The 27049-nt window shown below is 49.5% G+C and overlaps 1 protein-coding gene across 1 annotated transcript in view; it reads left to right on the forward strand.

Moving 5' to 3' along the window:
- Positions 1–3337: 3337 nt before the first annotated feature.
- ARHGAP35 (Rho GTPase activating protein 35) overlaps positions 3338–27049 on the forward strand; it is a 90262-nt gene continuing 66550 nt past the window's right edge. The window contains exon 1 of the mRNA XM_006898623.1: positions 3338–7018. Coding sequence (XP_006898685.1) covers positions 3338–7018 — 3681 coding nt within the window. The remainder of the gene's footprint in view (positions 7019–27049) is intronic.

Below are 27049 nucleotides of genomic sequence, written 5' to 3' on the forward strand. Positions count from 1 at the left end.
ATGCTTGGGAGGGTGGAGGGACAGCGCAGAAGAAGATGACCCTCAATGAGATGGATTGATTCAGTGACTGGTGTAATAGGGGTGGGTATATCAGAGACAATAAGATTAGCACAGGATTTAGAGGGTTTGTACACAAGGTTGCTATGAGCCGCGGGTGACTCGAACATAACAACAGCAACAAGCAAGGTGTTAGGAGAGAGTGCATTTTAATTTGGTTCAGAATGGAGCTAATGTTGTTATTTCATGAGATTTAGGAGTAGCTACTCCACACCCCAGCCCCAAGATTTCAGAGCAGTTGTAAGTTGTTGGATCCATTTTACAGAGAACAGACATGGTACGATTTGCTTGCTGCTGGCAACAGTCATTTGAAGCAGGACTACCACATCTCATTGTGTTTCTAGACTAATCAAGTGAGGGACCTTGAGATCAGCCAGACTCTGATAGAAATGAGTCACATGCCAAAGCATATGCCCTTTGATTTTGCAGAAATCTTTCTGTTCAGGTGAGTGCAGGAGGCATGTGGATTACTTTAGAAAGTCCCCATGATTAGGTCAATAGTGGTCATTGAGTCAGCCCTGATGGTGTTTGGCCCTGTGTCTGGGGAAGCACTGCCTCTTTTTTATCCTCGTGGTCTCCGGCATGTGTGAGTCCATGCATGGCTGCTGTGTCCGTCCATGTACCAAGGGTATGCCTCACTCTTCAGTGGCCTTCCCTTCTCCCTCCTCCAGCGACCGATCCCTCTTGGTGATGTGTCCAACACAGTGACCGATCCCTCTTGGTGATGTGTCCAACACAAGTGAGTCAGTGTTTCAGAAGTAGATCTTCAGACCTTTCTTCCACGTCTTTCCTATTCTGGAAGCTCTGCTAAAACCTGACCTTGCTGGCATTTGAAATACTGGTGGCATAGCTTCTAACATTATTGTAATGCACCAGCCACCATGCCTGGCAGACAGATGCCTGTAGGTCTGCATAAGCATCTCTAAGTTCTGGTTGTATGAACAGTCTGCTGGAAGTGGAGGATTGGGGTGGTTTCTTTTTTCTCTTTCATGATGCTGGAGTGTGGAACTTGGTTCGTAGGACCTACCATCACATTGCTGGATGCATCACTTAAGTCATTGAGATCCCTGTTTGAAATAGACAATTTCCATGCATTTTGATTCCACAGAAGGATGGCTTTCTGGTTTATCTGAGAAATTCGGCTCAGCACAGGGACAACTCTCCTCTCCCACCCTGTTGTCTCCTTCAAAGAATGGATAGTGATCAGACTTTCTGTGACATCTTAGGACACAAGGCCTGGAAATGTTAGATTCGTCCAATACACACATAAACATCAAAAGAAGGTTACCGTTCGTTTTATTTTATATTCTGCTCTTTGTGATCATCTTGGAAGACCATGCTTTGAGCTGCAGGCTCCACAGTCTTGCGCTGGCGCCCATAGAGAAAGGCCAGGCAGCATGATGAGCTGCAGAGCCGGGAGACCTCTGTGAAGAGGCAGCCGAAGGCGACACAGATTTGCCTCCCAGCTGGAAAGCGGCTAAAGATGTTGGAAGGCCTCTACCAGTGTTTCATTGCTTCAGCTGTTCAAACCGCAACTTTACTGAGGTGCCACTTGACAGCCACATTCTGTGGTTCCCCATCACCTACAGGAAAGATTGCAGACTCCTCAAGTGGCTGGAAGCCAGTTCCTGTGCACCCACTAACCCAGCCAGCCCACCCGGCTCCTCCTGCTGCAGCGCGGTCTTCCAGCTGCTTCCCTCAGACAGGCTGTGCTGCAGGAAGCAGGAGGTCTTTGCACATTTCATGCCGAGGTGGTTTAGGAGTGGGAAGGAGCTGTGCCGTCAGCCCTGAGGTGTATGTGGTTTGAATCTCCTCCATGGGAGAAAGATGCACTCCCATAGGGCAGTTTTTCTCTGTCCTGTGGGGTTGCTAGGAGTCGGAATGGACATCAGCACTGTGTGTTGGGTTTGGTTTGAGCAGCCCATCCAGAATCCCGTGCTGTGAACAGAAGTAGCCCGAGGCCCTTCCAGTATTGGATCCATCTAGGGTCATGCAGTTGCATTTAGTTACAATGTCTCCTGAGTCTCCTTTACACTAGAACACTTACCTAGCCCTTCTTTATCTAATCTGAGATTTCCCTCCCAGAGCCTCCTCCCCTGGGTCAGTAGAACCGTCCTTAGTTGCTTTATCTGATGCTGCCTGTGCTTACGCTGAGGTTGTGCGTTCCTGCTGTAATGCACCCAGTGCTGCTGCTTCCTCCTCAGCCAAGGCACCTGCAGGCACCGGATGTCCATCTGCTGATGCCAGTTTCGAGCACCTTGCAAAGTGTCTCAGGCTTTGTTACAGTTAAATTACTGGGTGTATTTTTTATCTCTCTCTCTCTCTCTCTCCTACACCTAATAAGCAGTGTGTTTGGAGATACAGAATTCTGGACTCTCCCCATTAACACTTACCCTCAGATTGAGCATCCTTGGAGAATGCAAGCCTGGTGGCTGATACATAACGGAGCAATATCTAACACACTGCACCACCAGAGCACCTTGTCTAGGTATTCCTTTTCGTACAAAACCTCTTCCTTGTTTTAGGGAATTCTGATGGCCTAGTGGGTAAGGAGTTGCACTGCCAACCTCAAGACGGGCGATTCAAATCCACTGGATGCTCCCTGGGGAAGAGACAGGCAGTCTCCTCCTAGGTGATTCCAGCCTCTGAGAAGCCACTAGAGGGTCGGCTGTGATTTGGTTCGGACTCAACAGCACATAACAATCTCCCTGTCTTAATAGAACGTTCTTCATTTTGTGTTTATCTGCTGCTTCCCTGTTATTGTATATCCAGGCTATAACGTGCCCAAGTAGTGCAGCTGCTTTTGTAATTCATGAGTCCACTCAGTTGTTTCCGTGTATAAGTGGCCTCACATTTGGCCATTGGGAGCCCCCCACAGCCTGACTCTAGCACTTAGATTGTGACTTTCTGGTGACAAGTGGATGGTTGTCTCATTCACTCACATCTCCACCCAGCATACAGATCTGGCACATTTGCTGTTTGCTAAACATTTATCAGATTTAAAAAATGGATTTTCGTCATAGATCAGTGCTCATAATTGTGTTCTAAAATTACGGTGCTGATGGTTCTCCTTTTCTCCCAATCCAGGAGGAAATGTTGGTGATCTGCCGATGAGACGCAGCGAGAACTGACCTCGTGTCGGCGTGTCAGCACTATGGGACCTGAGCCCCTGGCTGCTGGGGCTGGTGGCCCTCACTGATGACGACGTGCAGCATCTGAGTGCCCTGGGAATCACGAATCTGATCTTGGATGTGGTGGACCCTGGCAGGATGTGTCGACGATGATGATGGCAAGAAAGCAAGATGTCCGCATTCCCACCTACAACATCAGCGTGGTGGGATTGTCCGGGACCGAGAAGGAGAAGGGCCAGTGCGGCATTGGGAAGTCTTGCCTGTGCAACCGCTTTGTGCGGCCCAGTGCCGATGAGTTCCACTTGGACCACACCTCTGTCCTTAGCACCAGTGACTTTGGCGGACGCGTGGTCAACAATGACCACTTCCTCTACTGGGGTGAAGTCGGCCGCTCCCTGGAGGACTGCGTGGAATGTAAGATGCACATCGTGGAGCAGACGGAATTCATTGACGATCAGACTTTCCAGCCTCACCGTAGCACGGCCCTGCAGCCCTACATCAAGAGGGCGGCAGCCACCAAACTGGCCTCGGCCGAGAAACTCATGTACTTTTGCACGGACCAGCTGGGGCTGGAGCAGGACTTTGAACAGAAGCAGATGCCCGACGGGAAGCTGCTGGTGGACGGCTTCCTGCTCGGCATTGACGTGAGCAGGGGCATGAACAGGAACTTTGATGACCAGCTCAAGTTTGTGTCCAACCTCTACAATCAGCTGGCAAAAACAAAAAAGCCCATAGTGGTGGTCCTGACCAAGTGTGACGAGGGCGTCGAGCGGTACATTCGTGATGCACACACTTTCGCCTTAAGCAAAAAGAACCTTCAGGTCGTGGAGACCTCGGCCCGCTCCAACGTGAACGTGGACCTGGCCTTCAGCACCTTAGTGCAGCTCATCGATAAGAGTCGGGGGAAGACGAAGATCATTCCTTACTTCGAAGCCCTCAAGCAGCAGAGCCAGCAGATCGCCACGGCCAAGGACAAGTACGAGTGGCTGGTGAGCCGCATCGTGAAGAACCACAACGAGAACTGGCTGAGCATCAGCCGCAAGATGCAGGCCTCGCCCGAGTACCAGGACTACGTCTACCTGGAGGGGACGCAGAAGGCCAAGAAGCTGTTCCTGCAGCACACCCACCGCCTCAAGCACGAGCACATCGAACGTCGGCGCAAGCTGTACCTGGCCGCCCTGCCGCTCGCCTTCGAAGCCCTCGTGCCCAACCTGGACGAGATCGACCACCTCAGCTGCGTAAAAGCCAAAAAGCTCCTGGAGACCAAGCCTGAATTCCTCAAGTGGTTTGTTGTGCTCGAGGAGACGCCCTGGGACGCCACCAGCCACATCGACAACATGGAAAACGAGCGGATCCCCTTCGACCTGATGGACACCCTCCCTGCCGAGCAGCTGTACGAGGCCCACTTGGAGAAGCTGAGGAACGAGAGGAAACGAGCCGAGATGAGGAGGGCGTTTAAAGAGAACCTGGAGACCTCCCCCTTCATAACACCCGGCAAGCCCTGGGAGGAGGCCCGCAGCTTCATCATGAACGAGGACTTCTACCAGTGGCTGGAAGAGGCTGTGTACATGGATATCTACAGCAAACACCAAAAGCAGATTATAGACCGGGCCAAGGAGGAGTTCCAGGAGCTGCTGCTCGAGTGCTCTGAGCTCTTCTACGAGCTGGAGCTGGACGCGAAGCCCAGCAAGGAGAAGATGGGCGTCATCCAGGACGTCCTGGGGGAGGAGCAGCGCTTCAAAGCTTTGCAGAAGCTCCAGGCTGAGCGCGACGCGCTGATCCTGAAGCACATCCACTTCGTGTACCACCCCACCAAGGAGACGTGCCCCAGCTGCCCGGCCTGCGTGGACGCCAAGATCGAGCACCTGATCAGCTCGCGCTTCAGCCGCCCGTCCGACCGCAATCAGAAGAATTCCCTCTCCGACCCCAATATCGACAGGATCAACTTGGTCATCTTGGGCAAAGACGGGCTGGCCCGGGAGCTGGCCAACGAAATCCGAGCCCTCTGTACCAACGATGACAAGTATGTGATTGATGGCAAGATGTATGAGCTTTCCCTGAGGCCCATCGAGGGGAACGTCCGGCTTCCGGTGAACTCTTTTCAGACACCGACCTTTCAGCCCCACGGCTGCCTCTGTCTCTACAACTCCAAGGAGTCTCTCTCCTATGTGGTGGAGAGTATAGAGAAGAGCCGGGAGTCCACCCTGGGCCGACGGGACAACCATTTGGTCCATCTCCCCCTGACACTCATCTTGGTCAACAAGAGAGGCGACACCAGCGGAGAGTCCCTGCACAGCCTGATCCAGCAAGGCCAGCAGATAGCCAGCAAACTGCAGTGCGTCTTTCTCGACCCGGCCTCGGCCGGCATCGGCTACGGCCGCAACATCAACGAGAAGCAGATCAGCCAAGTGCTGAAAGGCCTCCTGGACTCGAAGCGGAACCTCAACCTGGTCAGCTCCACCGCCAGCATCAAGGACCTGGCCGACGTGGACCTGCGCATCGTCATGTGCCTGATGTGCGGCGATCCCTTCAGTGCCGACGACATCCTCGTCCCCGTCCTGCAGTCCCAAACCTGTAAGTCGTCCCACTGCGGGAGCAGCAACTCTGTTTTACTTGAACTGCCAATCGGACCACACAGGAAGCGCATCGAACTGTCCATCCTGTCCTACCATTCCTCGTTTAGCATCAGGAAAAGCCGGTTGGTTCATGGGTACATTGTTTTTTACTCCGCCAAACGTAAGGCCTCGCTGGCCATGTTACGTGCCTTTCTTTGTGAAGTGCAGGACATCATCCCCATTCAGCTCGTGGCCCTGACTGACGGCGCCGCCGACGTCCTGGACAACGATCTGAGCCGGGAGCAGCTGACCGAGGGCGAGGAGATCGCCCAGGAGATCGACGGCAGGTTCACGAGCATCCCCTGCAGCCAGCCGCAGCACAAGCTCGAGCTCTTTCACCCCTTCTTCAAAGACGTGGTGGAGAAGAAGAACATCATCGAGGCCACACACATGTACGATAACGCCGCCGAGGCCTGCAGCACCACGGAGGAGGTGTTCAACTCGCCACGTGCAGGCTCGCCACTCTGCAACTCCAACCTGCAGGATTCCGAGGAGGACACCGAGCCCCCGTCATACAGCCTCTTCCGAGAAGACACGCCGCTGCCCTCTCTGTCCAAGGACCATTCCAAGCTCTCCATGGATCTGGAGGGGGACAGTCTGTCTTTCTTCATGAGCAGCTTGGAGAGTAAACTGAACAACAAAGTACCTCCGCCAGTCAAACCAAAGCCTCCTGTCCATTTTGACATCACCAAGGGGGACCTGTCCTATTTAGAGCAAGGTCACAGAGATGGACAGAGGAAGTCCGTGTCTTCGAGCACCTGGCTACCTCCAGATGGGTTTGACCCCTCCGACTATGCCGAGCCCATGGATGCGGTGGTCAAGCCGAGGAACGAAGAAGAGAACATCTACTCCGTGCCCCACGACAGCACCCAGGGCAAGATCATCACCATCCGGAACATCAACAAAGCCCAGTCCAACGGCAGCGGCAACGGCTCAGACAGCGAGATGGACACCAGTTCCCTGGAGCGAGGCCGCAAGGTGTCCATCGTCTGCAAGCCGGTGCTGTATAGGACAAGATGCACCCGCCTCGGGAGGTTTGCGAGCTACCGGACCAGCTTCAGCGTGGGCAGCGACGACGAGCTGGGGCCCATCCGCAAGAAAGAGGAGGACCAGGCGTCCCAGGGTTATAAAGGGGACAACGCCGTCATCCCCTACGAGACGGACGAGGACCCGAGGAGGAGGAATATTCTCCGCAGCCTGAGGAGGAACACTAAGGTAAGACCGGCCCAGGGGTGATGAGGCGTCGTCGGTGACTCACTCAGTGAACCAGGAGGGCTCAGTGCTGGACAGTGATGGAGAGAGATGTGCAGGGACGGGCTGCTCTATGAGACGCTGCGTGCGTGAGAGAGAGAGAGCGCGCACGCGCACGCTCCTGCTAGAGTGTGTATGGTTGTGGGTGCCTTTACTCTTTGTTTCCTGAGCAGAAAGAAAAGTAAGCTTTGTCTCAGCTCCTGCCAGCAGCTCTCAAGTATGCAGGACCTTGGGTTGACTGGCTCGCCTTTGTGTGAAACCAGTAGTTAGTTAATTACCAAAATGGGCAGGAGGGTGGAACTCCTCAGTGCTCTGACAGTAGCCACGCCAGTGATGATCCCTTCGGTCTTCCTTAAACTCTAGAGCCCAGAACTCCATGCTCCCGCCTCCTGCTGTCAAACACATGTGTGCTAAGGAGGGACAGGATGGCCTATGACAGCCACAGAGTTTCAGACGACCATCCACATCTTGTCAGTAACTCTTACGTGTGGCTAGCAGGCCCACACAGCGGCCGTGCTGCAGGGGAGGGCATTAGACAAAACAGTTCTGGTGTAAGGCCCATGTCGTTCGCACGGAGATAAGGCGCAGACAGCGAGGTGATCACTTCATTTGCACACAAACCGGTGAGGGGCTTCCAGAACATAAATGAAGAGAAAGACAGACTCTTGCTGCACTGCGTTCCAAACCGTGTTTATGAAATTTTAGTCCATCCATCTCCAATATTCCCGTCCCTCAGTGAGTCACTGTTGTGGTCAGCGAGGGCCACGGGCTTTATGTTGGGGCCACAAGTAGGGTGGGGACGGGAAAAAAAAGTAAACTACCCATCAGCACTGGCAGGCCTGCTCTGTCCAGCGCAAGTGTTCCCACAGGCAGCAGCCTAGGAGGGCTCTGCATGTGGAGAAACGAGGCCCGCGGGGTGCAGAGCTGCAGCAGCACTGTCCCCACAAGGACTTTGTCACAGAAACAGTGTCCCCCAGCTTACTCTTTTTCTCCCCACTTACCATTGGGGGATCTTTGTATTTCAGAGGACATCTTGGTGAGACACTCCAACTGAACCATATGTATATATGTTGTTCTTGTTGTGTACCATCGAGTTGGAACTGACCCATAGCTGACCCTCCGGTGGGTTTTCAGAAGCAGTTAATTGCGTGGAAAAAGATTGCCCATCCTTCTCCCACAGACCAGCTTGTGGATTCTAACTACGTGCTTTTGGGGGCACGGCAGCACAGCTTCTTGCCATGAGGCCATATATAGTACCCTTAAAAACAGAACTCTGGTGGCATAGTGGTTTAGGTATTGCTCTGTGAAGCAAAATGTAGGCAGTTCAAATCCACTAGCCGCTTTGTGGGAGAACGACTATGGGCAGTTTCCTCCCATAAAGATTTTCATCCTCAGAAACCCAGTGAATGGTGAGCATGAGCTGGAATTTGCTCAGTGGCTGTGGGTTTGAATGAGCACAGAGTCTTGGTGGCGCAGTGGTGAAATGCTCAGTTAAATGTGCCCCTGCAGACCTCGAACACAGAAGCTCTGAGGGAGAGTCTCTGGTGAGATGTTCCTGGAAAGATTACAGCCTAGGGTCTCTGTGAGTTGAAATTAGCACTACAATACCCCACATTCCCCTGCATTGAAAACGATTGCTCCTCTCCTTACCATGAAAATGGCAGAAATTACAGGACTTGTTCAAAAGAATCACCTTTGGAGAAAGTGTACCTATAACTTAGTTTATTAGAAAAGCAAAAAAAAAGTAAACTCTTTGCTATCAGATTGACTCTTGAGTTCGAGTGACCATACAAAACAGAGTCGAATTGCCTCATGGTGTTTGCAAGGCAGTAATCTTTGCAGAAACAGACTGCCATGCTGCATTTCTCCCATGGAGCTGCTGGTGGGTTTGAACCATCAACTTTTCCTTTAGCAGCTGCACCTTTAACCATTGCCCCACCAAGGCTCCTTAGATTATTGCAGCGTGGACCAGATATTTCTAGAGTCAAGGCCTGTCTTGATGGCTAGCAGTTCTGTTGTAAATGAAACTGTAGAGGCTGGTTCTGCAGCCATGTTGGTTAAGAGAGCCACTGGAAGTAGAGAAATATGGTCCCATGGCCCGCAAGGACAGTGTATACCTTGGTGTCTCCTGGTTGCATCTGGGGGGCTCCCCAACTTCCATTGCCCAGGAGCATCTGTAATTTTCTCCTATGTGCATTGCCAGAGAGGCAGAAGGGTCTCGTGGTGGTGGGTAAGTGAACTGATCTCATAAATGTTCTTCCCTTCTTGTTTGAGTTCTTGGCTTCTTTCTTCACTTGGATTCCCTTCACCTGCCTTGCATATTTTATTCTCCAAACATTGGCAGCAAACAGAACCATTGCCCCAGGTCACTGCAGGGTCAAGTCGGTTCCAATGCAGAGCGACCCTGTGGGACAGAGTAGAACAGCTCAGGAGGGTCTCTGAGGCCCTAAGTAGTGACAGAGAGAACTGCCCTGTCAGACCACCTGCCTTTCAGTTAGCAACCCAGCTAACCCAGCTAGTACAGGCCCCTGCTCTGTCCTTATTTAGGAAACCAGAAGGCTGGCCTGACCTACCTTCTCCTCACATGCGCGCGGTGGGCGCAGTCTCAGGAGGGGCCAGTCACTGGAGAAGGATATCACGCTTGGTAGAAGGTCAACTTAAAAGAGAAAGACCATCTTATGACAACAGTCTGGAACAAGGGGTGCATTGCAGGGAGGGAGAGAGGTGGGGGAAGAAAATGTGCAACAGTGAAAAAAAACACATTTAAAACCTTTTCTATGTTAAAAAGAAAAAAAAGACCCTCGGTAAGATGAGAGCGACACAGTGGCTGCCCCAATGGGCTCAGAAAGCCGGCATGTAAGGATGGTGGAGGACCCGAGAAGGCTTCCTGCTGATGTCCACGGTCACTGGAAGTTAGCGTCAACTCGCCAGTGTCTGACAACTGCCACTTGACTCCTCACACTTCCTCAAGGCGCTGGTGTTTAATGACACCAGAATCTAAACATTTGGGAAAGTGTGGCTTCTCTTCCTCCTCCACTCCGGGGAAGACTTGCCAGAAGAGCTCATCTGCACACCGAGAGTTTTCTGATTTGTGGGGGTGTTTGTGCACCTGGGAATTAGGAAGGTGACGTAATCGCACACAGGGGAGCATAACTCTCTTGCTGACTTCTGGCTACATGGTTAATGCTTGTTGAAAGTGGGGCTTGAAGACAAGAACCCAGACAAGCTCCCTTTAAGGACATGCTGAGTGGAAAGCACTGTGCCCAGCCCGGTTACAAGCACTTCCTGCGGTCAGACTCCCTTGCCTGAGTCAGCGGGTCAGCCCACCAGACGTGAGGACTCCTGGGCTATCTTTAATTCCCGGGCCACACCTCTTCAAGTCAAATAAATGATACCTTTGGTCTAAGAGCCGTAGCGTGCCAGAACTCAGTTTCAGAGTATCATTTGGAAAACAATGAGTAAAAGGTGACACTGTCTCTTCTGGCCTTGGAAGCTGTTTTGTCATCCCAATGCATCGAGGTAGACAAACCCCAGTTCTCCATCCTGCTGGAACAAACCTCTTCGTGAAAACTGCTGCCGTGAAGAGCATAGACTGACACTTGTTCCTTCGAAAGAACAAAATACTGCTGTGACTGAGGACGCCAAGCCCCCCTGTGCGTAGAAAATGAGGAATTTGTCCTTTAATTTTTACTGGCATCACTAAGCAATATACTTCAAATAAATGTTTCTTTGAAGGAGTCGGGGCAAGTGCTCCAATTTCCAGTTTAGTACTGGGAAGCATACTTGGGAGTCCTGTGTGCCAGACACCACTGGGAAGGGGCCCAGGTCCTTCTGGTTCCAGTTTTAGTGCCCTTTTGGGGCAGCACAAGTAGTGATAGAGCTACTGAGAATGGATGCTTGTCCCAGAGAAGCATGTGTGGTCAGGGAGGGGACATGGGCTGTGAATCAGGTAGTGTGTTATTAGCTACCATTGAGGTGGCCATGTCATGGCAACCCTCCCCTTCCCCCAGGAGAACGAGACACTGCTTCCTGCTGTGCCATACCTGTGACTGGGTGAGGATCCAACCGTAATACTTCGTTGGGTTTTTATTAGCTGACTTCTGGCCTTTCCTCCTCGACCATCCTAGTCTAGACTCGCTGCTGACGCTCGTTCAGCATCATGGCACCATGCAGGCCTCCACTGTGCCTGAGATGTAAATCCAAGCCTGCCCGGTGGACGGTGACAGTTGTACCACTGAACCACCAGCCTCAAAGCGGTGTTTAAGCCCACTGCCTTTTAGTGCATTCTGACTCACTGCAACCCCACAGCGCAGGCTTAGAAACCCTGTCGGGCTCTGGGGCTGTGACTCTGGGAGCAGCCTGCTTCGTGTTTCTCCTTAGGAATGGCTGGCAGGTTTTTAACACCAGACTTTCTTTCAGTAATCCAACATTTAGCCCACAGGGGCCCTCGGGCTCCTCCAGTTAGTATAAAGTCAAAGCCAAGCCCACTGGTAACAAGGCAGTCCCGGATCGTAGTGACCCCCTAGAGGGTCGAGGGCTCTAAATCTTTACGGGAGGAGACTTTCTGCTTGCTTTCTTTCTCCCTCAGAGGAGTTGGTGGATTTGAACCATGTAAGTTGGCAGTACATCTCCTAACCACAAGGCCACCAGAGCTCCCTCAATGTTGTATGTTGTTGTTAGGTGCCTTTGAATAGAGTGTGACTCATAGAGACAGTATGAACAAAGATCTGAACCCTCTGCTGTCCTGTGCCATCCTCATCATCTCTAAATCAGCCCATAGCTTCATTCACTGTGTCGGTCCATCTCGCTGAGGGTCTTCTGCTCTTTCACTGACCCTCCACCTTTCCAAGCATGATATCCCTTTCCAAGGAATAGCCTCTCCTGGCAACATGCCCAAAATATGAGATGAAACTTTGTCAGCCTTTTTCTCGAGGAGCATTCTGGCTGCACACCCTCGAAGACATACTTGTTCGTTCTTTTGGCAGTCTATGGGATATTTAGTACTCTGCTCCAGCACCACAGCCCAAAGACATCCGTTCTTCTGTCATCCTTATTCATTGTTCAGCTCTCAGCAGCATAGCAAGTGACTGAAAAGACCTTGGCCTGAATCGGGCACACCATAGTCATTAAAGTGATGTCACCGCTCTTCAGTAATTTGGAGAGGTCAGTGTAACAGTGGCCTTGCCCAGTGCAGTACGTCTCCTGATTTCCTGGCCACTGGTCCCAATGGTGCTGATTGTAGATCCACGTAAGATGAAATCATTGACAGTTTCAGTCTTTTCTCCGTCTATCATGATGTCACTTACCAGTTTAGTGGTGTTTGTAGTAATTGGGAATTCAGCCTCTGAGAATCACATCTCAATTTTTCTACTTCCTCATTGATTCTTTGGCACATGACTCACCAATCCCTGTCCCTTCTGCAAAAGAGGAAGACAGTACCTGCCCCCTGGGCCCTGAGAAATGAGCTGAGGGGATGCCTGCAAAGCCTGAAGCTAACTCTGAGGAGTGAGTAGACTAGAAGACGTGTGGTCAGAAAGTGAAAATAGGCAAGCTGGAGTCAAGGAACTAAGATGGGTCTTGTCCAGCTGAGGATTTAGGGGGGCCTATGCTGCCCCCCTTGGCTGCTTTCTCAGCATGTACCCTAGCAACTAACCCTAACAGAAATCGGCAGCGCCGCCTGGGAAGTGTAGGGTGCTGGGGCTGGGGCTCAGCCGCCGTTCAGCTCTTCTCCATGGAGCTGGAGTGGGGAGTGGGAGGAGCCTTCACGCCCTCTGAGGAAGGTGCAGGTGTGGAACATTCTCTGGGCCGGGGCCCTTTCCCAGCTGACCGGCTTAGCATCCCACCCTCATAGTGGGAGCCTTCCGCACTCAGCTGAATGAAATGGGAAATCTGTGTCTGCCCTGCACCAGGGGCGTGAATGGGCGCTTTGTCTGCCAGCGCGGGTGCACACAGTCTCTGTCCCCAGCACCATGCGTATGCAGGGATGAGATCAGGGCTCTGAAAGCCAAGAAGCAGGCCAGGAGCCCAAGCTCCCATGGCTGCACGCGGGGTGTGTGACCACAGACCCAAAGGGAAGACATTGCTGGCCATTTATCTTTCTATCTGGTGCCTTTTTATTATTGTGCTTAAAATTAGAGAAAACAAAAACAAAAACATAGCATGAGAAAGAAAATCTTTCTCTCTTGTCATGTGTAACTACCACATGACAAGACAACCTATTGAAAAGCAAACCAATTCAATCACGCATTGTTTGGCCTTTAGGGCCCCGAGTAAGGAGTTTGACAGTTTGTGTGTATGTGTGTGTCTTCCCCCCACCCCCCGTCAATTGGCTCATTTCACTGGCTTCAGTGAATTGGCTGGTTGTTAGAGCTGTGTGGGGACACAGCTCTCATTTTGTGAGGTCCAGAACGGAGTTAAAGTTTCTAGTGTGAATGAAAAACCAGCTGGGGAATTGGACCACCGGCTCCCCCCACCCAGAGGCATTGCGTTCCGATGGACACACTGAATGGTAGGAGATACGAGCTCTTTGTAACCTGCTCGGGAAAGGCGCTCAATGCGCGCTGGTCGCCCGCCGTGAGAGGCCCTGGTCCTCAGCGCAAGCATGGGGACCTTGAGATGCCTGGAAAGCATGTCTCTTGTAAAAGTGACACTTTTCTCTCCAGGGCATTTTCTGTTTTAAAAGACGTATTTTTCTCCGAATCATCTGCACAGTGATTCTTGGGGGAAAGGCACATCAGCTCAGTACCTCAGTGCTCACTGAGCACTTGCTGTATGCCCGGCCTTGTGCCAGGCCCATTGCTATGGAGTTACAGTTCTTGAGTTGGCTGTCCCTGGGACCAGTTTTAAAGATGTTGTTTACGTGGGTCTGGAATGTTCTCAGAAGGGAGGCACAGGCCACTAAGCAGTTGGCATGGGAAGCTAGGGAATCTGGGGACCCTCACCTCTGCAGGAAGTGATGCTGGAGGCCTAGAGGGAAGAGGGAAAGAGAGTGTGTGGGGAGAGCTGTCCAGGCCCTGGAACACTGTGGAACTTGGAATTGAGAATTCAGCGTGGCTGTTGCAGAGAAGTAATGGGGGACTGTGTGTCCCAGCAGAGGCGCCGTGGTGGCACCCAAGGTTAAGTCTATGGCCATAAACCAGAAGGTCAGAGGTTCAACCTACCAGCTGCTTTTAAGGAGAAAGGTGAGACATTCTACTTCCATAAAGATTACAGCTTTGAGAACCTTGTTAGTGGAAAGGAGTCTCACTGCCAACCCAAAGGCAGGTGGTTCGTAGCCACTCGCTGCTCCGCAGGAGAAAGCTGGGCAACCTCCTCCCATGCGGCTTATAGTCTCTGAAAATCCACTGGAGGTTTGGCTGTGAGTCTGTTCTGATAAGACAGCACACAGCAAAGATGGGACAGTTCGACTCTGTCCTGTCGACCTGGCCTGCTGCGACTCAGTTGACTTGGCAATGAGCTGCTGTGTGCTGGGGCAGTACTCGGCATTTCACACCGATTTTTCAATTGTTTCTTTCAATAGTCTCTTTACTTTTTAAAAAAGTGTTAAATGTTTTTTTGTTTTGTTTTTTTTTTTTTAAATGTCGTAGCCTCAGAATCTACCCTTTTTTGGGGGGTCATTTTTGGGAATAACAGCTATTATACAGACGTTTGCCAATTCAGCTTTTCACAGGTGTCCAATAAACTGACAGCAGTTGCAACAATTGGTTGTACAACTCAGCCCTTAATGTGATGTGTGTGTGTGTGTGTGTGTGTGTGTGTGTGTGTGTGTGTCTGTGTGTGTGTGACTGAAACTAAACTCTAGACAGTATCCTTCCCACCGCTTTCCTCTTCCCTCTTCCCTCCTGCCCCTGGGTCACCACTATTCATTCAACTTCAGCCTGTATACATTCTCCTAATCTTTTTCTATACCTTATCAAGTCTTAAAGGAGCCCTGGTGGCACAGTGCTGAGCTACTAACTAACCCAGCCCTCTACTCCTCAGAAGAAAGGTGTGTCAACCTGCTTCTGTCAAGGACGCCCCATGGAGCCAGTCCGTAGGGTCACCGTGAATAACTTGATAGCAGCAGGGGTTTTCTTTGTCAGTCTTTGCCCCCTGCCATTGAGTTGCTTCTGACCCTCCATCGTGTTTCTGAGGCTGGGACTGGCCGTCTTTTGGGAGATGACTGACCTTTCTTCTGTGTGCATTTGAACCGTTGACCTTTATGATTACCAGCCCAGTTCAGTCTGTTCCACACTACTTCACCAGGGCTCCTTATCAGTCTTAATTAGGTGGTTTTGAAATCTTTGTTTTTGAGATGATAAAAGTTGAGGCTCCAAAGATTAAATACCTTGCCTGTGGTTAGATGGGCTGAGGTTTCTGAGCTCTGGTCTTTTACTTCCAGGGGCTTTGAGCAGCCAGTCTGCAAGAAAGGTGGCAATGTTTACTGTTTACTTGGGTACATCTATTTGAGTCATTCCATCCATCCAGTCCATTTACTTATTGCTAACAAAAGACTTTATCATCTGAAAAAGCCCTGTCCCCTTGTACTGTCCCTTCAGAGCAGGCTGGTCTTCTTAGCTGCAGGTTTAGTCAAATAGAGGACAAAGTAAGAGAACAGAACAGAAGATGGTAAAGGACAGAGAGGGAAAACAGAGTGAAGTATTGTATGAGATGGGCGAAGACCTAGAGTTAGAAAATTAAAAAGGAAGAATACACGTAGCATTCTTAGTCTGAAAGAACTAGAGAAAAAAAAATTAAAGGTTCTAGTTGCAACATTGAGGAATTCTGTGGACAAAATAGTAAGTGATACAAAGAGCATTAAAAGGTGGAAGGGATGGATAGGCACTGAACCACGTGGAATTGGGTACTGGTTAGCCATTTCAGGAGGGAGCATGTGATCAAGGCCTGATGGTATTCAAGGGAAACATTGAACTATATTGAAGGCAATGGCATAAAATATAGCTCCAGGAATTGGCAGAATATCAAGTGAAATGTTTTAACAAGTGGATGCAATGCTGGAAGCACTCATTTCCTCTGAAATTTGGAAGCTGACTGGAAGTGATCCATATTTGTGCCCATTCCAAAGAAAGGTGATCCAACGGAATCCAGAAATTGTTGAACAATGTCATTATGTATCATAGACAACTGAAGTTTTCCTGAAGCTAATTAATGAAGTGATATGTTGACAGGGAACTGCCAAAAATTCAAGCTTGCCCTTTCCAGTCCCCACTTTGGCCACAGCCACCATCACAATGTTGATGCCCGGAAGAACCGGATTGCCATGTATCAACTCCTTTCAAAGGAGGGCGTGATGGTGGCCAGGAAGGATGTCCATATGCCAAAGCACCCTGAACTTACAGATAAAAACGCACCAGACCTTGATGTCATGAAGGCCATGCAGAGTCTCAAGTCCCGAGACTATGTGAAGAAACAGTTCCCCTAGAGACTTTTCTCCTGGTATCTTACCAACGAGGATATCCAGTATTCACGTGGTTACCTCTACCTTCCCGCTGAGATTGTGCTGCTACCTCGCGCCACAGACGTCCTGAATCTGGCAGGCTATGACCTGCAGGTCTGGAGGGTGAATAACGTGCAAGACTGACTCAGGGGGGAATCTGACAGAGACTTCACAGATGGAGCACAGGGTCTCCTGGTGCCAGCGAGAAAGCTGAGGCTGTGGCTGGGTCAGCAACAGGATTCCAGTTGAGAGACAGATTCAGGCATAGATACGGTCAGCCACCTCAGTGAAGTTGGAGGGAATTGTTTTGTGTTGAATAAACATGTAGCCAGAAAAAAAAATTAAGCTGGATTCAGAAGAGAACACTGAAGAAGGGATATCATTGCTGATGCCAGAGAGATCTTCGCTAAAACAGAGAATTACTGAAAGATGCTCACCTGTGTTTTTATTCCCCGTGCAGAGGTGTTTGTGTGGAGCGTAACAAATTATAGGTAACAGCTGAGGAGAGTGGAAACGCATCTAAAACCCGAACAAAGGGATACTGTGTGGTTTAAAGTCAGGAAAGGTATGTGTCAGAGTTGAGTTCTTCACTATGTTCTGTTAGTATGTTGAGCCAATAATGGGAGAAGCTGAAGAGCATGGTGTCAGGATTGGAGGAAGGGTCCCTAATTGCAGTATGCAGATGACAGTGTTGCCCTGCTGAAAGTGAAGAGGATCAAAGCTGACGGGCTCTAGTGTGGCTCACATGCCACCCAAAAGAAAATAAAAAACCCGACTGGACCAGGAAGCAAGATCATGATAAACACAGAAAAGACTGATGTTTTCAAAGATTTTTTTAAAAATTATTATCCATGACCAAACTACATACTACATTCAGTGAATCTGCTGGAAAAGACCTCTTTAAAGTGTTAAAAAACAAAGATGTCACTTTGTGGCTTAAGATGCACCTGAGCCAGGTCATGTTTTCAGTTACATGCACACAAAAGCTGGGTAGCAAATAAGGAAGACCACAAGAGAACGAATGCATTTGCATTGTGGTGTTGCTGAAGAATGACAGGAGAGAACAAAGCCACAGAAGGACCCCGAAATCACCACTGGGCCTTTGGGGAGCTGTTTGAGCTGGTGGCACTTGTTTCTCAGGTTATTTTAATCCTGAGGAACTGCCGTGGTGTGTTTCTTGTGGTGATGGTGGAGAGGACTGTTTTAACTCTGCATTAGTGTACAGCACACCTGTTCTTAAAAAAAAGTTCCACAAATAACAAATGCTGGCGAGGTTGTGGAGAAACTGGAACCCTTATTCACTGTTGGTAGGAGTGTAAAATGGTGCCACCACTCTGGAAGGCAGTTTGGCACTTTCTCAAAAAGTTGGAAATAGAAATGTTATTTAACTCAGCAGTTCCACTACTGGGGATATACCCTAAAGAAACCAGAACTGCCACTCAAGCAGATTTATGCACACCCATGTTTATTGTGGCTTTGTTCGCAATAGCAGAGACGGAAACAACCCAAGCACCCATCACCAAATGAATGGATAGAGAAACTGAGAGGAGGTGGTGGTGGTGTGTACCATAGAGTTGGAACTGACCCATAGCTGACCCTCCAGTGGGTTTTCAGAGGCAGTAATCACATGGGAAGAGATGTCCTCAGGAGCATCTGGTGACCTTGAACCGCATGCCTTTGGAATTGCAACGCAGCTTCTTGCCACTAGGCCACCAGAGCTCCACATGAAAACTGACCTGTCACTGTGGGCATCTCAGTTCAGTGTGCAGACTCAGACAGGGCAGACTTCTGAATCACCCCCAGGCCACTGGCCATGGAGTCTGAGAGTGAGACAAGAGTTGACTCAGGCTGACTGCAAACTCCCAAGAGCAAAAAATAGTTTAAGCTCAGTTTATTTGGAGTCAGAGAGGGGGCAGCCTCCTCCCTGGGTGGTGCAACTGGTTTACTGACCCTAAGGTCGCGGATACTGAGCCGTTCTACAGCACCATGCAAGAGAGACCTTGGTGATAATATGCTTCTGTAGGGATTTCAACCGTGAAAGCTCCATGGCGTTTAGGTCTTCTCTACAGCACACGGGGTGGCCGTAAATGAGAATCACTCAGCAGCCCAGGGATGGGTTTGAGGAAATGGCATGCCTTTCTTGTCCCGTCATGCAGGGGGATTAGGCATGGCAGGAAGGCCCAGACTCCGTGCTCCAGCCTGCTCCGCCCCGCCAGCAAAGATGCTCCAAGATGGTGAGGCGCTGGGCCACGGTGTTCACTGCCAGCTGGAAGGACACGGAGTCTGAGCACTGGCACCCTCGGCACAGCCTTTGCCAGCTAGAGTAAATTCACCCGCGGGGTTTCTCTTAACCCTGACACAGCCAGATTATTATCTGCTTAATTTTTTGTAGTTGTTGATACTGTGTGTAATAGAAAGCATGTCAAAATTAAAGACAAAAAAAATTATTTTTTTGTTAATGAGGTGAATTTTGACACAATTACTTGGGATGCATATGTCCCAAGGGGACTCTGGCTATAGGTAGACAGGCCATGGCCCATTTCTTCAGATCTGCGTGGTCACATGTGGCACCACACGCTACAACTGGAATAGCAGCTTCCCAGTAATCTGAGAGGCTAAAAATGTTGGTGGGTACGATGTATCCCGTGGGTCAGGAAGGTGTTATGCTTGAGCTTGCATTTTCTTCCAGCCAGCAGGGGAAGGATCATGTGGGACATGAGACGTTAACCTTAACCGAGTTAGCCTTGGAGATAAAGAGGTCCTTCAGAAGCTCCACTGCAGATGGGAGCGGGAGAACTAGTGACCAGAGGGGTTGAATGTAGAATGTGAGAAGGTGCTTCAGGAGGAGGATGCCGGCTGCCCACCTAAAGGTCAGCAGTTCCAATCCACCAGCCTCTCCATGGGGGAGAGATGAGCCATCTCCTGCCTGATGGAGGGTCACCCCGAGTCAGCATGGTCACGGTGCATCAGAGTTGACTCCGCAGCAGTGGAATTTTGGTGCTGCCTAGACGAGTACGACCCATAGCAGCCCTGAGAACAAGAGATCTGAACCTGGTCCCACCCTGTGCCACCCTCAGACTCTGTAAGACACTAGAGCCCGCTGGGGCAGTCACTTTGTCAGCCCACCACGGTGAAGGTCTTCCTCTTTCACCGACCTTCCACCTTTCCAAGCATTGATGTTCTTCTCCAAAGAATGGCTCTTCCTAGCAACATGCCTGAAGTATATGAGACAAAGTGTAGTAAGATGGTTTTTCTAAGACTCAGACTAAACACAGTCCGGTGTGTGCCACTGTTCCACTGGACATCAATCTGTGGCTGTCAGAACAAAGGCGCTGTCCCCGAGCCAGACTGCATCGTGGATAGAAAGTTCTTCCTCAAGAACACAAACAAACCAGCCAGATAGAGAAGCCGGCAGCCTGGAGTCTGTTGCTAGGTAATATAATTTAATGGCCGTATTTCTGACCCGAACATTTGGACAACTAATTTGACGTGAATAAGGGTGTTGTTTATGGGGCCCAGCAGAGTTCCTGGGTGGCTGAGATGGTTACGTGCTGAGCTGGCCGCCTAGCCAGCACATGAAGCAGAACTCTGGAAGAAAGGCCTTGCGATCCGCTCCTGGAAGCTCGTGGCGCTGGAAGGTTGCTGAAGTGCAGCTCACCTCTGCACGCGTCAGGTCCCCGTCACTCAGAGGCAGTGGCACAGCAACTGGTTACAAGGTCCAAAAGAGTATTTTGACGTTGGCCACTTGCTGTTTAATGCCATCAGCAAGCAGCAAATAGTGCCATTGTGTGGAACAGCACAGAGCAGTCGAGGATCTCAGTCTGTACACATTCCATTTCATTTTCAAGGATTTCCAGTTTTCCTACCTTCATACCTGGTACACCCCGTGTTCCGGTCATTGATGGATGCTTGCAGCTGTTCGTTCTTGCACTAAGTCGTGGCCCATCAGCAAATGAAGAGCCTGGAAATGACTGTTCATGTCATGTCCAAATGTCAAGCCTACTTTGAGGGGACAAAACCTCCCTGGTTGTATTTCCAGCTTGCAAAGCTCCATCTTCCGGCGCTGGGTTAAACAGTGTCCCTCTGCTACTCATAGTCTTCAGTGGCTGATTTTTTTCAGTAGATTGTCAGAGTATCCTTCCTGGTCGACCTTAGTCTGGAAACTCTGCCCAGACCTCTCTATCATGGGGGGAACCCGCTGGTATTTGGAATACTGGAAACCTAGTTTTTGGCATCACAGCAACATGCAGACTGACTGACTTAGGAAGACAGGGAATTTCTGAATGCCGGCAGGGTGGCTGCCCTCTTGAGTGGAGTCACAGACAACACTGCCAGTGCGCTTAGAACTCTCTTTCGGTGTGGATGGCTCCATACTTACTTGTACTTACATAGTCGGTACTTAACATTGCTGTTACGGCTTCTGTGCCTTTGCTTGTGAGGTCCTTGGTAACACAGGTGGCTCAGAAGCTCAGCTGCTGACTGAAAGGTTAGAATTTCAAGGCTTTCCTTGGAAGAAAGGCCTGGCAGTCTTCTTGTGAAAAATCATCAGCTGGAAACCCTGTGGAGCACATGTGAGACTGTCATGAGTCAGGACAGACTCTGGAACTGTTTCCACTTTCCCTTCTCTTACCAGTTAGAGTGCAAGTTCATCCAGGTGAGCGATGACTTAGCTCTTGGTGCTAGTTCTTGTGCTTGAGCCTGGGATGTGGTTACTTCCTAGTATGTTTAAAACCTTTTAACACTCACTTCCTCATGTACTGAGGAACCCTGGTGGCAGAGCACACTACGAGGGGGGCTACTGACTAGCAGATCTTGGGTTCAAACCCACCAGCAGCTCCATAGAGAAATGAAAGATGGATAATCTGTAAAGGTTTATTGCTGTTGTTGTTATGTGTCGTCGAATCACTTGCAACTCATAGAAACCCTATGTACAATAGCCCTGAAACCTGCTCTATCCTGTGACAACTCTACTGTCTCTGACACTCCTACACTCATTACCCCACTCACTGAATCAATCTTATCTCATCAAGGGTCTTCCTCTCCTTCTCTGTCCCTCCACCCTCCCAAGCATGATGCCCCTCTCCAAGGACTGGTCCCTCCTTGCAACATGCCCAAAGTATGTCAGACACAGCTTCAGGATCCTTACCTCCAAGGAGCAACCTGGTCTCACCCTCTCTAGGAGAACTTGTTTGTTCTCCTGGCAGCCCATGGTATATTCAGCACTCTTCTCTAGCACCACAGATCAAAGGCATCAATTCTCTTTCCAGCATCCCTAGTCATTATCCAGCTTTCTGACACATAGCAAGCAATAGCGAAGACTGTGGCCTGGATTAGGTGCACCTTAGTCTCCAGACTGACACCATTGCTTTTCAGTATTCTGGAGAGGTCCCTAACTGCAGCAGACTCTCCCAGTTCAAGTCATCTTTTGATCTCCGGCTATTGGTACCATGAGTGTTGACTGTGGAGCCAAGCAAACTAAAGCTGTTAACAATCTCAATCTCTTCACCATCCACCCTGATGCTGCCAATTGGCCCAGTGGTGAGAATCTTTGTTTTCTTCAATCCATATTGAAGGCTGCAGTCCTTGACCTTCTTCAGCAAGCACTTGAGGTCCTCAGTTCCAGCAAGCAGGGTTGTGTCATCTGCATAATGCAGGTTGTTGATGTAAAGATTTACAGCCTCAGAAACCCAGTGGAGACTTGCTGTGAATCAGAACTGAGTCACTGGTGGTGGGTTGGGTTTGGTCCTCATGTAATAGCAGAGCAGTACATTGTCAGGAGAAAGGGAAAAATAAATCCCTTTAGCCACTAAGGCAGTGTATTTTGATGCATATCATGCATATTATAGTAATGCAAGAGATTGTTTCTATTTCATAATTTGCATTAAAACAACTATTCTCAGCTTAATGGGAGAAAACATAAAGGAACATTGGACCCCCCATAGATTAATGGAAACTTTGTGTTCAAGCCATTTGTGGAGTGCCTGTTGCACCCCACCTCCTTCCCCGCCTCCCCCGGCTTCAGAGGCCGCCTAGATGGAGAAAAAGCACCTTCTCTTCGCCATTTCCCCATCTTTAAACTGGCATACTGATCTTTTTCCTGTCACTCTGAACTTGGGGTGCTATGGAGCAGGGTTGTCCTTCCAGAGGGGAACAGAGACGGGACAGATGTAGCTCCCTCCTTTGCCACCTTTGAAGGTTTCCCTTGTGGCGCTTGTTTTGTTTAGAAAAGGCAAGAGGCCAGGCAGAGACGAGTTCCAGGCCTGCTCTTCCCCAGAGCAGCGCTGCTCTAGCTTCATTTCTTCAGCTCAGTCTGGTCAAGACCAGGAATCGGGCCTATTTGGCATGAAACCCTAAAGCCCGAGGTAAACATCTGTCCAGAAGGCCCGGGTGATGGGCACTGGCCCGCTCCTGCACCGCAGTGACTCAGAGCACGGGTTTGGCTGTCATTCAGGTCTGACTCAGGCAAGTTACTGATGTTTCCTCCCACTCAGTTTCTTCATCTGTGAAGTGGGGTTTCTGGGAGTGGTATTTCAGAGGATGAAACCTCATTTAGAGGACAGAGCTGGGACTTTGCCATTTGTAGGTCACAAGCTTCAGCATCCTTGTTCTCTGACTCCAAGTGTGACTCTCTGAGCATCTGTTCTCACATCGGTAAAAGGGGGCTCATCACCCTTCCCTCGTGAGAATGTCTGATTTCAGACAGTGTACAGAGCGCGTAGTGAAGTGTCTATCACAGAGCCACTGGTACAGAATCTCTACTCTCCATCCCGAAACCAGATCTACTGCTCAGGAGTGAATTCTGGTACAGGGACCCTGCACCACAGGGTAGGACTATTGACCCTGTAGGGTTCTGCAGAACAAGCTGTCCCCTAGAGCCCCCAAGACTGTAAATCTTTATGAGAACAGCCTGTCTCATTTTGTCTCTCACAGCAGCTGAAGAGTTCAAAGCTGCTGTTATAGCCCTTAACTTCACCCACTGCACCACCAAGGCTTTGGCTCTGCACTTAGAAGCACAAGTATCTAGATTGTTCTCCAGGGCTGGGCTTCTCTTGGCTAGATGCCTCTTCCTGTGATTGCAGCCTGCGGAATGAACGCCCCGAGAAGATGGATGGGGGTTGAATGCTGTCACTTACCCCCCTCTCCGAGGATTTGTTGCTGAGAGTGCTCCCAGTGACTCCCTAATGAATGACACATGTCTGACCTGGGACGTGGACATCTGGCAGGCTACTCAGGAGAATGGCATTTCCATCAGAAGTGTGCCCAGTAACCCTTCTGGTGCCTGGCACATGCTTCTCTTACAGCAGCAAACTGACCGAACTCTTGGCACGCAGGCCCTGACTTCTTTACCAGAAAGGCTTAGGAATCTGGTGCAAAAATTCCCTGTCCAGCTTTGTAACACCCCAGAGAGCCTTCAGGGAGCCCTGGTGGTAGGACGCTGCATGTTGGGCTGCTAACCCAAATATCAGTGGTTTGAGTCCACTGGCCATCCACTCGTTGAGAGAGAGATGAGTTTCCTCTCATTAAAACTGACAGCCCTGGAAGCCTGACAGGTTCAGTGAGTCAGAACTGACCCAATGGCAGTGGGCTTGGTTTTGATTAGAGTCTTCAGTTAGTTCAGGGAGGTATATTGATGTTCTGAAAGGAGTTTGTTTAACTCTGAGAGAGGTCATCCTGTCACCCAGCGTGAGGCATGAGGGATGATGCTTTTGCTGGCTCTCTGTTTTCTCATTGTGAATTGAAGGCTTCTCTGGCCTCTCTTAGAAGCTGCTACTGTTGTAAAAGTTGCCCGTCGGGCTGATCTTTGACTCATGGCACCCTGCACCCTCCGGGACAGAGTCGCCAGAGGGTTTTCTAAACTGTAATCTCACAGAGCAGATCACCAGGCCTTTCTTCCAAAGAACCACTGAGTGGATTCAAACCTTTAGGTTAGCAGCAAGTGCTTAACCCTTGGACTCCCAGCGCAGATTTCTTGGTATCTTTGAGGTGAAGGAGACCAGGGCAGCTGTCTAATGTAGCCCCACCCACAGGCAGGATTCCTCTTGGTGACAGGCATCATTGCAGTTTCAGCCTCTGTTTTCGATACTGAGCAAACAGTCCCGTCCATTTTTTTTTTCGTTATTATTTTTATTTATCTGTTTTTAAATAAGTTATTGTCATTTTCTTTTTATATAAAAAATTCAAATACCTTGTTTTTGAGAGCAGAATCTTCCAGTTTCCCTCACCCACCCCTGACCCATCAAATTGTACAACCCCGTGACTCATCCCCTCTTCCCCCTGCACATCCTCATCCCTCTACTTCCACCCCCCTCCTCCCTTGGATCCTTATATTCATTCTACAATAATGGTTTTGTGCAATATTTGTCCTCTAGGACTGAGTTAGTTCAGGCAGCACAATGCTCTCTAGTCTCTCCCAACTTAGGTAATAATTTACAAAATCATGGCTCCAGTGTGCTGCATAGTATTCCATTATGTGAATAACCATAATTACTCATTCCTTTTGTTTGTGGTTGGACATTTGAGCTGTTCCCACGTTCTTGTGATGGTGAATAACGCTGCTGTGAACATTGGAGGACAAATCTTGTCGGTTTTTAGAATATGCACAGCAAAACCAATACCAATTCAGCAGTTTGTGTGCGTTCAAGTCAGACTCCTTGATTGTGGTCTCTGAGTTGTATGGGCATTCTCTCTCCTTCGTGGTTCCTGCCTCATTGCCCTCGACCCCCTCAGTTTCCTATCTAAACTGTCAAGTTTCTTTGGTTCCATTAGATCTTAAAAGAACATAACCCTTGAGGCAGACATTTTTTTACTAGCTGAAGTAGAGGGTTGTGGGAGGAGAGACAGACCCTCAACAAGACGGACTAAAACAGAGACTGCAACAGTAGACACGACAGAGATGATGAGATTGTGAGCCCGGTGCCGGCAGGGCAGAGTTCCATTCTGTGGTACATGGGGTCACTGTGAGTCACCTGACAATATTAGCATGTAAAGAAGACTTTGGAGGCTTGTGTGTGAAGCCGTTGGATTCTGAAAAGTGGATTCTTCTTGTTTTGGTTGAAGGTTGGGTATGGACTGACTGGTTATTTTTAGAAGGAACATTTTTCTAAGTGGTACAGCACTGATCTGTCAGTTCGCTCAACTGATGTAACTTGGGGTTACTGTGATACTGAATGTTGTGTCACTGATGTGTCAAATACCATAATGGTCACCCCTGGTGGACAGTGTTTGGTTGAGCTCCCAGATTAATACAGGCTTGGAAGCAGAAGTGGCATGCCTCTGGAAATTCTATGAACTTGGAGAAACGTCAATAGTTCTAAAATAGGTTTCAGGTCTTTTGTTCATAGGGTCACTATGAGTCTTGTTAACAAGAACAAAGAAGACATTAGAGGATATTTTTGGTTTGGTTTAATGTGACTCCAGAAAATCTGATTTTGAAATTATGGTTTTGTTTCCCCGTCTTTGATCCGGCTTCTTCTGATAGATTCTTTAGTGGTGGCCTGGGTACCATCTAGTTCTTCTGGTCTCAGGACTCCGCTGCTTGTGGGGACAGTTTGCTTCACAGTCCATTTACCCTTCCTGCCTTTCCTTCTTCCTCTGTTGCTCCAGGCAGGGATGTGTCTTGGATGGCCTCTTGGAAGCTTTTCAGACCACACACGCTATACATTGACCTCGAGATAGAAGTCATAACCATCGTGGTGGATTGTCAGATTTCTCCTTAAATGGGCCAAAAAGTAATTTCTGTGTCTGCCTCTTGGTTCTCCCACCTGGATCCTTTCTGTAAGAAAACACTTTAAGGGGCGCTCTGGTGGCCTAGTGGCAAGAAGCTGCACTGCAATCCCAGAGGCGCATGGTTCGAATCCACCAGAGGCTCTGCCGGGAAAGGAGGAACAATCTCCTCCTGTACCAGTCAGATCTGATTTGACGGTACACTCATACAAAATAATAATAAAATTTTAAAAAAATTAATAAATAAAAAAGAAAACACGTTAGCTTTGAAAGTAGCTCTCCTAGTGCCCATTCTTCCCTTCTCTGGATTAAAGAGCACAGTTCCCTTACTGGAGGGGGCCTTTATTTATTACCGTTTAGAAAGTCTTAGATTGTCATGCGCCCATCTTACCAAGCCCAACCCACTGCTGTCTAGTCGGTGAGGACTTCTAGGGGGCCTCGATCCCAGTTGCCAGGGCTCTGGATCTTCACCGGAGCAGTGGCCTCGTCTCTCTCCTGCTGTGGATTTGGGTGGCTCACCTTTCAGTTTTCAGCCAGACACATAACTCACCAGGGCTCCTCCAACCTTTGCCTGTCGTTCATTCCGTCCTGCCTAAGGCGTAGTGGCTGAAAGCGTGGGTTGTACAGTCAGAGCAGACCTAAGTTGAATAAGTTGCCAATTATTTCTCAACCTCGATTTCTTCCTCTGTAAAATGGGGTTCTTTTTTTTTGTCTTTTTTTATTATTGTTAAATTTTATTAGTTTTAATGAACATTTACAGGGATTTTGGGTTTTCATTCATTCATTTTTGCACTGTTTTCTCTACCCTCCTCCCCAGTTCATTCTTCTCCCCCCCA

The sequence above is a fragment of the Elephantulus edwardii genome, unplaced genomic scaffold, assembly GCF_000299155.1.
Source record: "Elephantulus edwardii isolate Elephantulus edwardi_28Jun2011 unplaced genomic scaffold, EleEdw1.0 scaffold00236, whole genome shotgun sequence".
In the NCBI taxonomy this organism is placed as follows: domain Eukaryota; kingdom Metazoa; phylum Chordata; class Mammalia; order Macroscelidea; family Macroscelididae; genus Elephantulus; species Elephantulus edwardii.